This window comes from Onychostruthus taczanowskii, unplaced genomic scaffold (genome assembly GCF_017590055.1).
Source record: "Onychostruthus taczanowskii isolate IOZ18803 unplaced genomic scaffold, ASM1759005v1 scaffold23, whole genome shotgun sequence".
Classification (NCBI taxonomy): Eukaryota; Metazoa; Chordata; class Aves; order Passeriformes; family Passeridae; genus Onychostruthus; species Onychostruthus taczanowskii.
The window spans coordinates 6,915,775-6,931,816 of NW_024499573.1; the positions used below are offsets into that span (position 1 = coordinate 6,915,775).

At 35.6% G+C, this 16,042-nt stretch overlaps 1 protein-coding gene across 1 annotated transcript in view; it reads left to right on the plus strand.

Annotated features, from left to right (window-relative positions):
- The window catches only part of TAFA5 (TAFA chemokine like family member 5), a 328,833-nt gene that overhangs the window by 86,155 nt on the left and 226,636 nt on the right, over positions 1-16,042 (plus strand). Inside the window, exon 2 of the mRNA XM_041405471.1 lies at positions 14,820-14,906. Coding sequence (XP_041261405.1) covers positions 14,820-14,906 — 87 coding nt within the window. The remainder of the gene's footprint in view (positions 1-14,819; positions 14,907-16,042) is intronic.

Sequence of the window (16,042 nt, forward strand, 5' to 3'; positions counted from 1 at the left end):
AATTATCTGGTTAACGTATTTGTATTCAGTTGGTACTTTATTTGGTTTGGTTTTAAAGAAACTTGAAATTTTTGTAAAAAAATGTTCTCCTTATATATTCCTATATACATAAATATATATAAAATTCAGAAATACTTTTCAAAATGTAGCCATAATTAACCTGTGCGTTGGTTTCTGTGGTTGCTCTTTTAAGTCTAAAAAAAGCCATTCTACAGTGTAAGTAATTTTAAAGTTGTCCTCCATAAGCAGGCATACTTACTGCTTCTTGGAAATGAGATCATATCCAAGTGAGAAGTTGATTTAATGAGATAATGTGTTTTAAAGGAAAAAGTATCTGAGTTTGAATGAAGCTGCTTTACGAATAGTACTCTAATGTATTGCTGTGCTTTATTGTCTGTATTTTTTCACAGAAGGGAAAGATACCTGTGGCTGTAGCTGTATATATCAGAAATATTTGATAAATTGGAAAAAAAAATTGGTGTCTGGAAAATGAAAGTCATATATGCAGTGCCACAAGTATTCTAAAATACTTTGCAGGAATATCCTTAAAAATATTAAATTGCAAAAGTTGGACTTAAATTCTCATGACTGTAAACAGTTCTCCTGACTACCCGAGAATGTTGAATAAAGTATGCAAACAATCAGTGTGTTGACATAATTAATTGTTCTAAGTTGTGGGCTGGCTTTGTTGTTGATAGTTCACAACAGAATATACAGATTCTGACACAGATACTCGTAGGAAATGCAATTTAAGATTATTGAGAAAGTCATACCGTTTTTTTCCTAAAAGTGTAGAAGCAAAAGTAGTGTGCATTTCCTCAGAAACACTGTGTGGGATTTATTACGCTTGCCTAATTAAGAGTCTTTCTTTATACACCTGCTTTTTAGAATTTATTAATTTCTTTTGTTCAAGAAACAAAAGTTCTGCTTACAGAACTTTATTTTTTGTAGTTTCTTATGGGTTTTATTTCATTTTTCAGTGGAAATTCTTCTTTAAAGTATATTTCCTTAGACTACTTCTGTATTTTTTTCCTAATGTGAGGGATTGCCAACAACACTAATGGTGCTGAGTAAAGCACAAATGGTGGATTCACATAGAAGAGAGGTATCAAAGGTAGCATCTTGCAATCAGCAAGTGGCAGTCCCAGGGCAGGGCAATACTTGGGAGGTCAGTGCAGGAGAAGGTGCTGAGACACTGCTCAGATGAGCTCCTTGGCCCTTGGCAGATGAGTGGAATACCTGAGAAGCTGAAAACAAAAATCTTATAGAAACTGTTGTAGAAAATCTGCTCATACCAAACTAATACCAATGAAAGCAAGCAGTTTACATGGACTCTGATTGTTGTATCATGTAGGAATTTGGCTGTGATAAAGGCATATAGGCTAAAATTATTTGAGAAAAAAAAAAAAATCTCACTTAGAAATTGACCCTAAGTTATTGTCAATGGCTTTGCTCTCTAAAACTCATTGTATCATAAAAATTGTAATAAAGCATTAAGTACTGCCACAGAGTGCATACATAAACCATCCTTAAAAGTGGGCATTTGAAATATCATAACAAAAATAATACATGTACAAGCTATGTGAAGCAATCAGACCCAAGAAGATAATAAAGAAGTATAGGGCTTTACTTGCTATCCTCTACTCCCAGAGAGAACGAGAATAAAAAGTAGAAAAGTTATATGGGTATCTGGTGAATTTTGAACTTGGAAATTCTGAAAATAAGAGAGAGAAATGTGGAAGTTCCAAATGAAACTCCTGCCAATTTTTCTAAAGTGAAGAGAGCTCTGTGGGCAGGTTAGGAGTAGGAACCTGAGGGAAAAGATGAAGCCGAAGGAGAGGAGATCTAGGAAACCTCTTATTTCCCTGGTGACTGAGGTACATAAATCTGCAAATTTAGGTGTTTGGGGTTTGGAGAAGTCTTGGTATGATGTGTTTTTTTGCTTGTCTGTTCTGCCTAATATTTATTATGTTTCAATAAGTCATACACTGAGCTCAATTTTAATTCTGGTGCCTCAAGGTAGAGTGCATTGATCAGTATAGGAACCAAAGGAAGATAAGAACAGTATTTAATTTCTTCTACTAAAACCTTTGTTTTCTTACAGAAAGGGTTTTCCTGCAATTGCACATGTAAGCTTGGCAGGCCTTCATTCTGATTTCTTTGTGAGGCACAGAATAATGGTAGCAATATTTCATTAAGGGGCAACCATGCTAAAAATTAATGAAATCTCACTATTTTTTTTTTTATAGCTGCATCATATATTTTACTCTCTTCTGGTGGGTAAAACTTTTATACTATCATGATCTAAATGTTTATAGTTGTCTGCAAGGCCTGCACATAAGCCATTTATTATTTTTGCTACTAGTTTCGTGTCAGGATAGAAATGTACCAGTGTGTGTGCCTTGTGTATTGGGATGATGCAGATTTGTTTATAATTACGGAATAATTTTAAAGAGTCTGTTGGTGGTCCATGAGGGTATATTCCAGGGACAGGTATGAACTCATTTATTTGTTGAAATGGCTTGGTCCTTGTTTTTTAAGTTTTAAACAATGGTTTTCTGAAGTACTAGCTAGTCAGGGGTGCCCAGACATGTTTTTAGTGCTAGCTGTTGGGGCACAGTGTTCTCGGGTGTACAATAAACACAGGAATACTTTTTCTAAATCTATTTCTAGTGTCTTCTCTAAGAAGTTTAGCATAGAATCTTGGAATATAATAATAGAATATGCTGAGTTTGAAGGAACCACCAGGATCATCGAGTCCAACTGCTGGCCCTGTGCAGAGGGCCCCAAAAATCATACCATGTGCCTGGGAGAGTTGGCAAAATGTGTCTTGAACTCCGTCAGAGTATCTTTACTTTGCTATCAGCACCCTCCTTCTGCAGGAGACTCCTGATATAAGGCATAGAAGGGCTTAGACAAGAATACAAAGGAATAGTTGATGTCTTCTTCTTCTGTTTGTATGTGATGATATGTAGAGCTCATATCTCCTGAAAAAAAATTGATACTTCCAGTAATAAAAGAGTATCTGATCAGGAATGAGGTTTTATTACACTGAACAGATGCAGATCCCTGGCAGTCAAGATTCTCTGGGTTTTTTAGCTTATGCATTTCTGCGACTGAAGATGTACAAGAATTGGCCTCTTCCCCAGGAAAAGACTTTCTGTGGCATGGTAATGATTTTTCCAAGTAAAATAATTAGTTAAACAGTGTAAACAAACAAAGACACCAAAAAAGTATTTCTAGATAAATTAGTAGTATTTTGGGGTTTTTTAAAATAACTTAGATAATTCAGTTTATGCTTTCTGCAAAGATGCATCAGCAGTAGAGCATATGATTGCCAGTTACAAGTCAGCAGTATAATGAAAGGAAACAGGGATCCTCAAAATGCATTGCATTTCACCAAAAATAAACAGATAAATCAGAGCATCGGTGGAGTTCTAGGAATTTGGAATAGTAACTTGCTCGGCCAACTTATCACCCTTAAACCTCTTTTTCTGTAGGACAATGAAAAACGAAACCACAATATTACAATTAAAATGGTAGTGCCTGGAACTTTTTTCAATACATGCATATGAATATTTCAGCTTCTGTACCTCAGACTGATGCTGTGGTCATTTTTTTTAAGTTGGGGAAAATTTCCAGATGCTTCTATAGTTAGATATTGGTTTCGAAATAAAAAGCATGGATCTTTTGCTATCAGATTATTTGCTTTTCATACAGAAGCATAGAGTGAAGGAATTTATGTTGTTGATTATCAGGTATTTATTGCAGTCTGTGGTGGGAAATGGACAGTCTGCATTTCCTTAAACAATTCATGTCCAGCAGAATGCTTGGCATTTGTTGCTAGAAGAAAGCTAAAGGAATCCATAGAAAGCTCTCTGTAAGCATAGATATGTGCTAACTTTCAGGCATTTGTCTCGACAGGAGTACAGCAGTGATGAAAGCCTATCTCTACAGTGAATATTGCACATTGTGGTGTTTTGTAATATTTTTTTCCCAAATAAAGACATCCTTATACAGTTTTTATTGCCTCACATCTTAAGTGAGTTTGAAAGGTTCTTCAAATAAACCTCAACAGAATTAATTCACTGTAGTTCAAACCTGAATTTCTCCTGCTTTCTCTGGTTGCATCTCAGTGTTCCTTTTCATCTCCCCAATTTTCAACTTACAGTTAAAATTACTACCACAAGGTGGAGTTCTGAACTTTCCAGCACAAACAATCTCCTCATTACATCAAAAGGGAGCAAATATAATTTCTTAACTATTACACTGCAGCCACAGTGTCTGTCACAGTGGTTGGAGCAGCTGCAGGGTCTGTTGTTGTCTCACTGTCAGATTTAGAGACCTTTTTCTCCTGAAGGCACTGAGCCGTGTTGAATATGGCTCAATAAACCTGGGCCAGGCCCCACCACATTGCAGTGATTTGGGCTGTCTTTGGAGTGCCAGGTGCCAGCACACTTTTAAAAAATATTTTAATAGTTTTTCTGGCTTCTGGACTTATTCAGAGGTAAGGTGAAAATATGTTGGAGGAACCAACTGCACTGGGTATTTGTCCATACAATCCCACACACCCCACAACTCTGAAATATTCAGCTTTTCGGCAGACCTCTGGATAATCTTAATTATTTTTCTGACCTTAAAGAAGAACTGAACCATACAGAACAACACGCTCCTAACAAAAAAAAAAAAAAAACAAAAAAAAAAACAAAAACAGAAAAACAAACAAAAAACCCCCGAAACAAAGCAGTTTGGTTTCAAGGGTAGTCAAGGGATATCCGAAATCTTTAAAATTCTGAACTATTGTAATCAGCCTCTATGACAAGAGAGGGGAAAAAAACGGGAGAAAAAAATTAGGAAGGTGCCTTCCCCATAGATTGCTCCTCTCCAGAGGAAACAACAAAGATGTGACTATTAATCATTCCCAGGAGATGGCTCCCAAAGCACAGAGTGCCTGCAATACTGAATGCAGACACCAGACTGGTGTCCCAACCAGCAATGCTGTTGTATCATTAGCCCATCCTATGAAATACACCATGGAGAGCACATACTGAAACTAATGTATTACCTGTACAATACAGACAAAAGGCCACAAATATGAGAGCAAATAAGTCTAGCAACTGTTAAACCAATGCAGTGAAGGTTTGTATTAATTTTCTTTTAACACCCCATGGTCAGATCTGTCCTTATCTCAACCCTTTGAGCCCCACACTGGGTGCCAAAAAGGACTGTTGTTTTAAGCCCAGCTGGAGATAATATGCCATGCAGCCACGCTCTCAAACCCCTTCCTTGAATGGGGAGGAGAATTGAAGTAAAACTTGTATGTTGAGGTAAGAACAGTTTAATAATTGAAAATACAGTAAAAAAACAATAATAATGGTAAATAATAATAAGAATTATAATAAAAAGGAAAAAACCCACAACCAACTAACCAAGTAATGCACAATGCAATTGCTCACCACCTGCTGACATATTCCAGACCTTTCTTCCTGAACCCAGGATGGACTCCCTCAGCTTCTGAGTAACTCTTCCAGTTTATATAATGGGCATGATGTTCTGTGGTGTGGAATAACCCTTTGGTGTGTTCGGGTCACCTGTCCCAGCTGGGCTCCCACCCAGTTTCTTCTGTACTCTTCTCACTGCCAGAGCACAAGAAAAAGAAAAAAAAAAAAGGGTCTTTGACAGAGGATTTGACAGAGGAACTCCTCAAAACCAAAAAAATTCCAAAAAAAGTGTTATGAACATCATTCTCATTCTGCATCTGAAATGCAGCACTGTAACAGGTACCAAGAAAAAATGCACTCTACCCTAGCTGAACCCAGGACATTGAGTTACATCTGAAATTTGCAAGAGTATTTATAGGTATAAACATACAGTAGAAGATAATAACTGTGGCCATTTAAATAGTCTCTGTAGAGTTTAATGCATTTAGTGCTGGTTTTAAGCCTGGACTTTTAATCTTATCTTGGCATGTACATGAATAGGTGACAGTTTCAGATTTTTTTTTTCCATTTTTTCTATTGACTAAGAAACATGGTTCTGCAGCACATCAAAGACATTGTTTCATAGATCTTTTTAGTGCTTACAGAGAAGGAATTTTGTATCATATAGACACTCAAATGTTTTGGAAAGAAAATCTACACTTATCACCCATGTAAAAAAAGAAGTTTTATAAAGTGGAATTTAGTAAAAATTAGTTGGCTGTTTAAAGGTATTCTATTATGCATGTTTAGTTGTTGAGAAGAAATAATTTCTTGCTTTGCAATTCTGACAGGATTTTCAAACACATATAGATTTATCAAATACACAGTTTTGAAGGAATTTCTTTGTCTTTTATACAAGTATTGGTTTATAAAATCACCAGTGTTTCTAGTTTTTTCTAAATGACTACTTTTACGTATGCATAATTCAGAACTCAATTTGAATAGTTTAATTTTTGTCTCTTAAACATATATGCCTAGAGTCTGAATAGGATGGCAGCACTCTTCTTTCATGAGCTGATTAACTGGTGGAGTTGATTGGAGGGCTTTAAGTGGTTCAGCAGCCGCTGAGGTGGGTTGTGGTGCTGAAGGGACAGCTCATGGCAGCACCAGGCAGCAGCGCTGCAGCAGGAGGACAGGGCAGGGGGCATAGAAAGCATTAGGATATAACCATTATACTGAAATTATCAGAGAAGAGTTTTTAAAGTTCTTTTATATTAAATATCGCTGATTATAAATAATTCTTTGTAGTGTTCTTCTTTATGGAACACGCTACATTCTAGGATCATGGAAACATTTAGGAGGGTTGTGACAAAGTCCTTGGTCAAAATGAATCTGCTTTATTGCTTAGGAGAAAGTAAAACAAGATATTGGGTATTGGGGCTTTTTTTCTTTATGTCTGTTCTTTTTCCCTTTACTTTGTTAAAAAAAAATAGCATGATGTGATATTGTCTCTCAGCTTCCCTGCAAATACCTTTTTTTTGTAATGTCTGGAATGTGATTTTACTCTGTTATGTTACTCATTATTGAGGAAGAGTTCAAACTATTAATCTTTAATTAAACAAAATAAAATCAGCAGAATTTTAAAGATGCAATTAACACTTTGCTCTTATTTTCCTTAACCTCTTTACTCAGTCATTAAGAATTTAATCTCTGGTAATTTGAGCAAAGTTTGAAAATCCTATTGATATTTTCATTTTTTATACGCTATATGCATGTTCTACATGGATTTTAAAATGTTCCTTTAAACTTTGTTTTAGCAAAAAATATTGTAAGCCTTAACTCTAACTTTTGTTAGTGTTTTGCAAATTTCTATTTCTTAGACCGCCAGGTAGGTGTCTTTTTTGTCCTTATCAAATAACATATATTTTGTATAAAGTTTTGGAGAAAGAAAACATTATCCATGTAGCTTATTGCCAGGACTCATGTGGAGTTGACTTCAGTAAAATTTCTGCAGACATGGAAGCCAATGGAAGATATCTTTGCCACGGTGGTCTGTAGATCCATGTGGTAGTTAGTATTGCATGCTACTGCTCAGCTGAACAGCAACAGCTTCTGTCCCACCCTTCTCTCAGAAACAGTCTCCTTTGACTTCTTCCATTTTGGTTGAGTTTTGACTAAATTATTATGATGAGTCAAGATAAAATAGGCACAAATTGAAATACCATTTCAATATTTTATTATTATTATTTGTAAGGGTGTTTGAACACTAGAAGAGCGTGTTCACCAGGGTTTGATGATCTGCATCCTCACAGAGAGTTCTGAGTTACCTGTATCCCCAGCTTACCCGTTCCTGAGCAGGGAGATTTGACTAGATGATCTCCGGAAGTTTCCTCTAACTTCAACTACTCTGTGACTTAAAGACTGTTAAGATGAGAGGAAATTATCTCTGTTACCAAGTGAAATGAAGCTACATGAAGCAGACTCATGTTTTCATTTGAGATTCTAGGTGATAGCTAGCAGTGATTTCTCAAATCTTTCGCACTCACTGGGCCCTTGTTTTTTGTGTGAAAGTCAGAAAGGCCCTGTGTTTTCCAGCAGTCAAGCACTGACACGAAATAAACCAAGCAAAATTAAAAGTTACAAAACATTACCCCACAAACAAATTTCTGATTGTATTTTAGTATTGTGGTATCAGAGATTATTAACACAAAGAATAAAAGTATCACCTTTCACAAGAGTTAATGTGCTTCACTTGCCATTCTTTAAGATCTTCCCCCCTATATGTTGTTGACAGTCTGTTAACTCCTGGTAAAATTAGCACAATGCTGATCATGACCAAATGCCAAGAGACATTTTATGGGTTTGTTTTTTTCTTTCACTGAGTCATCATGACTCCTTTCACTGATTATGTTGATAGTCGTTGTCCATTTTAAGTGAAGCCATCCATTTTAACTGATACTCACAATTCTGAGACTCCTCTCATTGATATGATCACCCTGTGAGGAATGATGAGTGCTATTGTCTAAACCATCACCACTATCTGGGGCTTCTATAGCTTGCTTAGCTCCATATGTTCATATTTAACTGCTTAACTTTCAGTTTCCAGTATGGGATTCCCGTGGCTTTCTTCATTAGTGTTTGGCCAGGCATTCCACACACTTCACAGCAGAGGGCCCTTGCTAACATCTTGTAAGTGGGCTCTCTGGTACCCGCTGTAACTTCAGTAGTCTTTCTTTCCAGATTGTCTGAAAAGTGTCCTGCAGGTTCCTGCACATTCTAGGCAAAGGCTGATTTTCTCATCAAGTAAGGATTTTTCTTCATGTGTGCACTTCTTGACTTGCCAGACATGTGAGCTTTTAGTCAATCTTTTGTACTGTCCCTTCTAAACTGCACATAAATATAGCTATTCTAATAACCTCTATGCCAGTGAATATGGATTTTTTTGTATAGGGGACTGCACTCCTTCTTAGTGGGAGATATGCAGACTGCTATTTCAAAAAGTCAAAATACATTTATTGATATTGTTATGGCTTTTGTATAATTTCAGATAGCTTTATGTATGTGGGAACAAAGTAGGGCAAAGAACCTGTTCTAACCAGATAATATGGCCTGATTTCAGTATTAGGAAACAGTCCCAGAGGGGATTTTATCTCCAAGAGGGTGCTCTAAGTGAAAAGCCTTCCTTTAGTCATTTGTTCGAAACAGTTCCTACACTCCTGTTTGACTAAATTTCACCTGGAACTAGGAACTATTAAATGCTATTATCCTTTCATTTGAGTGCACTTCATTTATCTCTACCCAAGCCCTGTGTCAACAGTCTCAAAAGAAATTAAAGGAGACAGATTTATGGTACAGGACAGTTTTTTGTCTTTCACGTGATATTGGTTTTTATGAAACAGAATTATCCACAGGTTAAATTAGAGGAAGTTTTTTGCATGTACAAACATGAACAGGTAGCTGTGATGGTAGTAAACAGGCAAAAAAATCTGACCCTGTGCTTGGGAGAACCAGAGAAAATGAAAAACTATTCCTGAAACTGAACTGAGCACCTAAGCTCTTTAGTATCAAGAGTCTCTTTTTCTCTAACCTGATAATTTTGCTAATGTACAGTCTATCTTCCTATTACTTTGGTAATAAAAATGATAATAAAAATTACCCAGAAGTACCAACTCATTGCATTTTTCTGGTCCTGTAGTGAGAGTATGAGCAGCTTAAAGAATATTTTATCTAAATTTGGACCTTGATGTAGTCTGTAGGGAACAGATATCTGATCTCTAAGAATAGGATGTTCCTTAACATGCTAAGATTGCTAAAGGCAGACATCTCAGAAATTTCTAGTCCAAATAGGGATGTATGACTTCAAGTGCACACAGAAAGGACACAGGGAGGGCTGAAAGGCAAGCAGTTGATGGGGGAAAGAGGAAGAAAGAAATTAAGGAAGAGAAAGTAATAGAGATGAAGAGAGAGGTGATAAGAGATTCTAAAATAGGAGTTCTTGAACAATAAATGATCTGAATAACTGTACAGTGATCAAATGTATGTGTTAGGCTGAAATGGATCTGAGGACACTGTCTAGTCTATCCTCTTATGTGAATTAGGATCACCAATGAGTATTTTTTAACTTATTCTTAAACAGGTGTTTAAATGTGGATTCACTATCAATAATAAACAGCTCCATTATTTATTTAATTGTCCTGACAGATGAGCTGTTTTCAATTAGCATCTAATGTAAATCCCCTTTCCTATCTGGTAGCTCTAATTAAAACCAGGTCTAATGTATCTACATCTTTCTTAAAAGATGAAGCCATGAACTGAGAAAAGTGCTGTTGTTGGAAATTCAGGAGACACTACTTACCTTGTCTATTGTTTCTGCCAATAAATTCCAAGATTATACTTCACTTTGTTACAATAATATTGTATTTTTGGATTATTATTCACTTTGTGATCCACCATACCATCATACAATTTTCCATTATTTATGCAGTTGTCCATTATTTTCACTTTTTTAATTGTTTAGCACTTGAGAAAAAATGTAATGCCTGTGCTTCCCCTTTGCCAAAATAAGACAAGTTGCTGTGTTCATGATTTAGAACAATCCTGTTATCATTTTTTCAGATCTCTGAATTCATTAAATGATTGCAAAACTCTATCTATCTATCTATCTATCTATCTATCTATCTATCTATCTATCTATCTATCATGTCTCAATATCATATATTTACATGACAATAATATCATACATATATGTCATAGTCTCTTCTCTGATATTCAGGTGTAAATACACTTACTGCAGTTGTCCCTCCAGATCTGACCTCCTTACATCTAGAAATGCAGTGTGTGTCCTTTTATTGCAGAAATAGTTTACCCACAAGGAACTATTAGGGGAATACAGCTAGCCTTTCTTTTTCTTCCCTTTATTCTCAAAACAAGACTTCTCTGTATAATGTACATTATCTGAAGGAAAATATTTAGGTATCAAAGTCATGTTCTGGATATGATGCCTTCTGTTCTGAATGTGATGATCAGGGAATTCTCTTTCATTGCTCTCATATATCAGTACCAGTTATGGTCCATATAACTGTCATTGTTTGAGTAACCTGCAAATTTGTTGCTGTAATGAAGCTTCCAGATAAACAAAGTTATTTTTCTTTATTACGTCAGTGGTTGGATCTACAGCTGAACAGAAAGGCTTATTGTGTAAAGATCTGAGGTTATATGTAACAAATTTTGAAATGCTGTATATGGATAGGAGAATATAGTCATGGTTACAGCAGTGGGCAGGAAATCACAGTTTTGAGTCTTGGCTGTGCCACAGACTTTCTGTGTGACTTTGGACAAGCTACTCTTTGTGCATTAGCTAATAATACTATCTCTATCTCTCAGGGGTGTTGTGAGAATACATTCATTAATGTTTGTAAGGCACTTGGATGCTATAGCAATGGGGCCATATAAGCACTTAGAGAAACAATCCATTTTTGCAACAATGTGCATCTCCCTGACTAAGGACTTTTTTGTTGGAAGTTTTTCATAGATGCTTGTTATGAATAAATGCACTTTATAATGATACAGTGAGGTTAAACTGCCTTTTGGAGTGCAGTTTCACTTTAGTATTCAGAACAGGTGTAAACAGTCATAAGTTGGAAAGCTGTTCACAAAGAAAGAGAATACCATTTTTTAGTCAGACATTTGAATAGAAAAGATACCTCTCCTGATTCATCTAGCTCAAAACATGGAGGATTATTTACATCTGTATCTATCTTGCAAACAGTTTATTCTATTTTAAGCACTTCTCATTACATTGTCTAAACTACCTCCTCAGGCAAGTAATTTCATTGCCTAATTGCCTTTAAAGTTAAACAGTTTGCTCAAATGTCTACTCTACTTTTTCCTTCTGGATATAGGCTGTTCTTTCAGTCTGTCCTTTCTTTCTGAAATAACCTTCACTCACATGTGTGAATTCAGACACACCATGCAGTTACACATGGTTAACAAGGTGCTGATAGGAGGTAAATTGGTAAGCCACTATAACTTCATTTTAATTTTCCTGGATGAATGCTGGTCAGTATTAAACTCTGAATGTGGGGCTCAGGACATTAGCACCAAGGAGCAGAAAAAGAGTATTCAATATTCCCAAGGCTTTTGGAAAGGACTTGGTGAGAGATTTCCAAACTAGGGGAAAAGTTGCTGTGACAACTTAATAAAAAAATTTGTTTTGCTATGGCTTGTTTTGTTTTTATTTGTAACCAGTAGTAGCAGCAGACACACTGTACAAGTAAGAGATTTGCAAGAATGTGAGCTGTCATTAAGGACAATGAAGAGGGCTCTGCAACTTTTGAGGCTCAGAAAACCAGATATCTGTTGTGCTTCCATGTAAAGCTTTCTAATTTAGTGGCTGAGTGCAACAAAAATGCTTATGAAATCATCACTAGAAGACAGAGACTATAAATGTCCCAATGGTGGGAACATACTATGTCCTTTCCTACTGCTTTAAATGTAGAGAAATGGCATGACCTTGGAAAGTATTGAACTGAAGGAATTCAGCTAATTGCAGTTAAATACAAGATCTAAACATACAAAAGAACAGACCTCATTCGTGCTGGGGTTCATGAGGTTGCTTGTTTGCCATGAAGTCCATCCCTCCACTATTGTTATTTGAATATGTAGTGAATAGGAGTGCTTTTAATAACATTCCCATATGAGTGACAGTGTAAATGCTTCTCAAGATGAGTATTATATTCTGCTATGGTTAAGACTTTCCTCACAATGCAAGAGAAAAGAGCTTTGTAATTTTTTTCCCTTATCTCTACAAGTATTGGGGATTGAATAGGGTTGATATCCTCTATTATACACATACATAACATATACTATTCTGGATAGTAGAAGCAAAAATGAGAGAAGTATACTATTGCAGTGTTGTAAAAACTTACCACAAAAGGAGCCACAAGCATCAACTCCTAATCTTCACCTGAATTCACAACCATCAGGCTGCTCCCAGTGTCATGTATTCTTAATTTCTGGATTTAGCAAAAGATTCAGTACCATCTTGTCTTTCAGTTTTTCAGTAAATGCAGGACCTGATTCTTAATCAGAATTCAAGATTCTGTAATTCAAGTTGATGCATGATGAAGAAAAAGTTATCAATGAAGTCAAGAGAGGAAGCTTCATCTCACAATTGTTAGTGAGCCAGTATTTTGTCTCAGTTGTTGTACACTCTAATATCTTTTCAATTTTTGGTTTATTCATGTCTCTGGTTATTGAACATTATTTTAGTAAAATCCTTTGTAATCAGAAATTTCCTGTAAAAATACTTTGTCATAGTGCAGCAACCCTAAAATATCTACCCAAATATTCAGGAAAACTGTAGTTCAGAGGACTATTTTTATCTTCCCAAAAAAAAAAAAAAAAGGAAATATTTTATATTTTGTGTCAAATTAATCCTCTATAAGACACAGTATGAATCACACAAAAATAACTGGGATGCTAAAGATTATTGTAGTGTGGAAAAAAATAATTAAAAGGAAAAGATACCTGTTTTCAAAACTCTGTTCTGACAGTCAACCGATTAAAAAAATATTGTCACCACTAACAGTGGAATATTCAAATTTCTGTTAAATAATTTTTGTTCTATGTTGTATCTATCAGAAAGAAGATTACAAATATTTGGTAGTAAAACAGTAAAAAGTAATGAAACTGTTACAGTTGTATTCCTCTTATTTTTTAAGGACTGCCTTCCTGAGAATGCTTTTCTGTATGAGGAGCAGCAGGGTACATAATCTGGAAAGAGTAAGGCCTTTTTCTTATGGCAAAGTAAATTGCAGCTATTTCTCACAATAGGAGGTCATTGGTTGTATAGGGATTCTATCCATTTTGACAGAACATTATTGATAAAGATCTTCATACCTTTGGGATGTCTTTAGGATTGATGCCAGTTGGACATGTTTACTTCAACAAAATAACTTCTGATTACTTGCAGATCGCCTTGCTGATCCCTCAGGCGATACTTAATATACAATTAGATGTTATCTTGCTCATACTATTTGATGTATCAGTTTACTACATAAAGTACACACCTGCTTCTGATGTCCCCCCTTTTATTGTTCTGAAGTGATTTTGAAAACAAAGCATTTTAAAACCTTATGGTTCCTAATGGAAGAAAATAAAGATTTGTTACATGTGGGCAAAGAGAAAACAATTTAAAAAGTAGTTGTCATTCAAAATAAATCAAATATGTCCTTTTAAACCACAATTATTCTACTAAGTATACTGCTTTTTACTAGTCTCTCAGTTCTAGAAGTAATTGTCATGTGTTTTGGGAATTCAATCTTGTCTGACTGTATAGAATTCAATTAGTTTTCTAATCAGAGAAAAAGTCAGAGAAAAAAAAATTTGATCAAGTTTCTTCATGAAGTTAAAAAAAAAAATCCACGAAGTAAGCTGCACTTAAATCCAGTATTTAGCCTGTATGTTTTTATTTAAAATGGTTTTACTATGAAGGCTATGACTAGGTAGATGCTATGTAGTATACTATAACCACTGCATAGGAAAGATATGAACACTTAAACTCTTTCAAAGAGGAAAGAAGAAAGGGTGGGGATAGAGCCTCTACCAAGTTTCAGTTGTGTCAGAGTTGACTGCATGTTTTTGTTTACATCTCAAATGATGCAAAATAACTCCTCTAAACAACAGTAAAGGTGAATTTTGTAAGGACTATTCTCAGCATTTTGAAGTAGCTGTCTCATACAGTAGGCTGACGGCAAGAGAAACACCAAAGTCTCCAATTCTAGACCTTCAGGTGTGCACGCTGTTAGACCTACTAATGTTATAGCTTGTTCTGTGTTCGTTTCCTTTTGCATTTTCAGGCATGATTTCAATTGAATCATTTATGGTTCTTCCATTCAGATTATAACAGCTATTTTGGAGCGGATAACCCTCAATGGCTGTATATGAGACATTGCCCGGGGTGCCTCCAAGATGCTTTTGAGCTGGGTAAGGAAATCACTGAGTGTTGACACATTCTCAAAGCACTATGGCATGGATTGAGAGCATAGTCTAAAAACTGTGTTACTGACTTATTATTCTGTGATATACTGACAGAATAGACTATACCAGTTTCCTATGAAATGTTAAACAAAACCAAATAAACATTTTTTCTTTAAAAGAAGGTAACAAATATGAAAAAAAAAATACAGCATCTAATCTGTATGTGGTAATTCATGCATAAAAACTTCAACTCATCATTGCCCACTTCTGATAGGTCTGCTTCTAATATAGTAGCCATTCAATGTATAATATCATGCTAATCTAATGTCTATTACCCCTATATATTAGTACACTGTTGTGGTAAATCAGACTCAGATTTTTACTGTGACTTTAAGGTCAAAGCTGTTTCTGCAGACATGTCTTAACCAATCTGCTAGTTTAAGATTTATACTTGATTCAAGCTATAATGCCTGTATCATTCTTACTATCTACATATTGCCTTGCACACTGCTGTTCAGTCAGGAACAATTAGTTATCATGACTCATCTCCCCTTTCATTTACATACACAGACAACTGAAAACTTAAGGGCTAGTGAACTTTCACCTGTGGAGTACACAGGCTGTTGGTGTGGGACTTTCACTGAGTGTACACTAAGAAATCAGAGAAAGCTTTTTATCTCTTGTTTAAAAGCCTTAAACTGAGTATGAGGATGATTGAGACATTCCAGCACAGGCGTGGTGCTAAAACCTCCCAGGACTTGACACTCCACTCCTCTATTGAAGGTTAAGCAGTGTCCAAGGAGAGAGTATATTCTGCTGTAGAGAAGGATGTTTTATTTCTTACAATGTTTGTATAATGCTCTTTGTAATGCTTTGTCCAGCTGAAATACAGCTGAATCAGCTACAATATCTCTGTGTTTTTTACAGAAGTCAGTTCAGGCTGTGCACTGTCACTGGCCCATGACCCAGAGGTCATATTTTAGGACTGTTTTTTTTTGTTAAATGTCAAAAATCTTAGATGCTCCATTTCATGTTGTAATTAAAGCTTTCTCTTTCAAAATAATGTAACTATGCAAAAAAAAAAAAAAAAAAAAAAAAAAAAAAAAGGACCCTTTTAGACAAACAAATTTTAAAAAAAAACA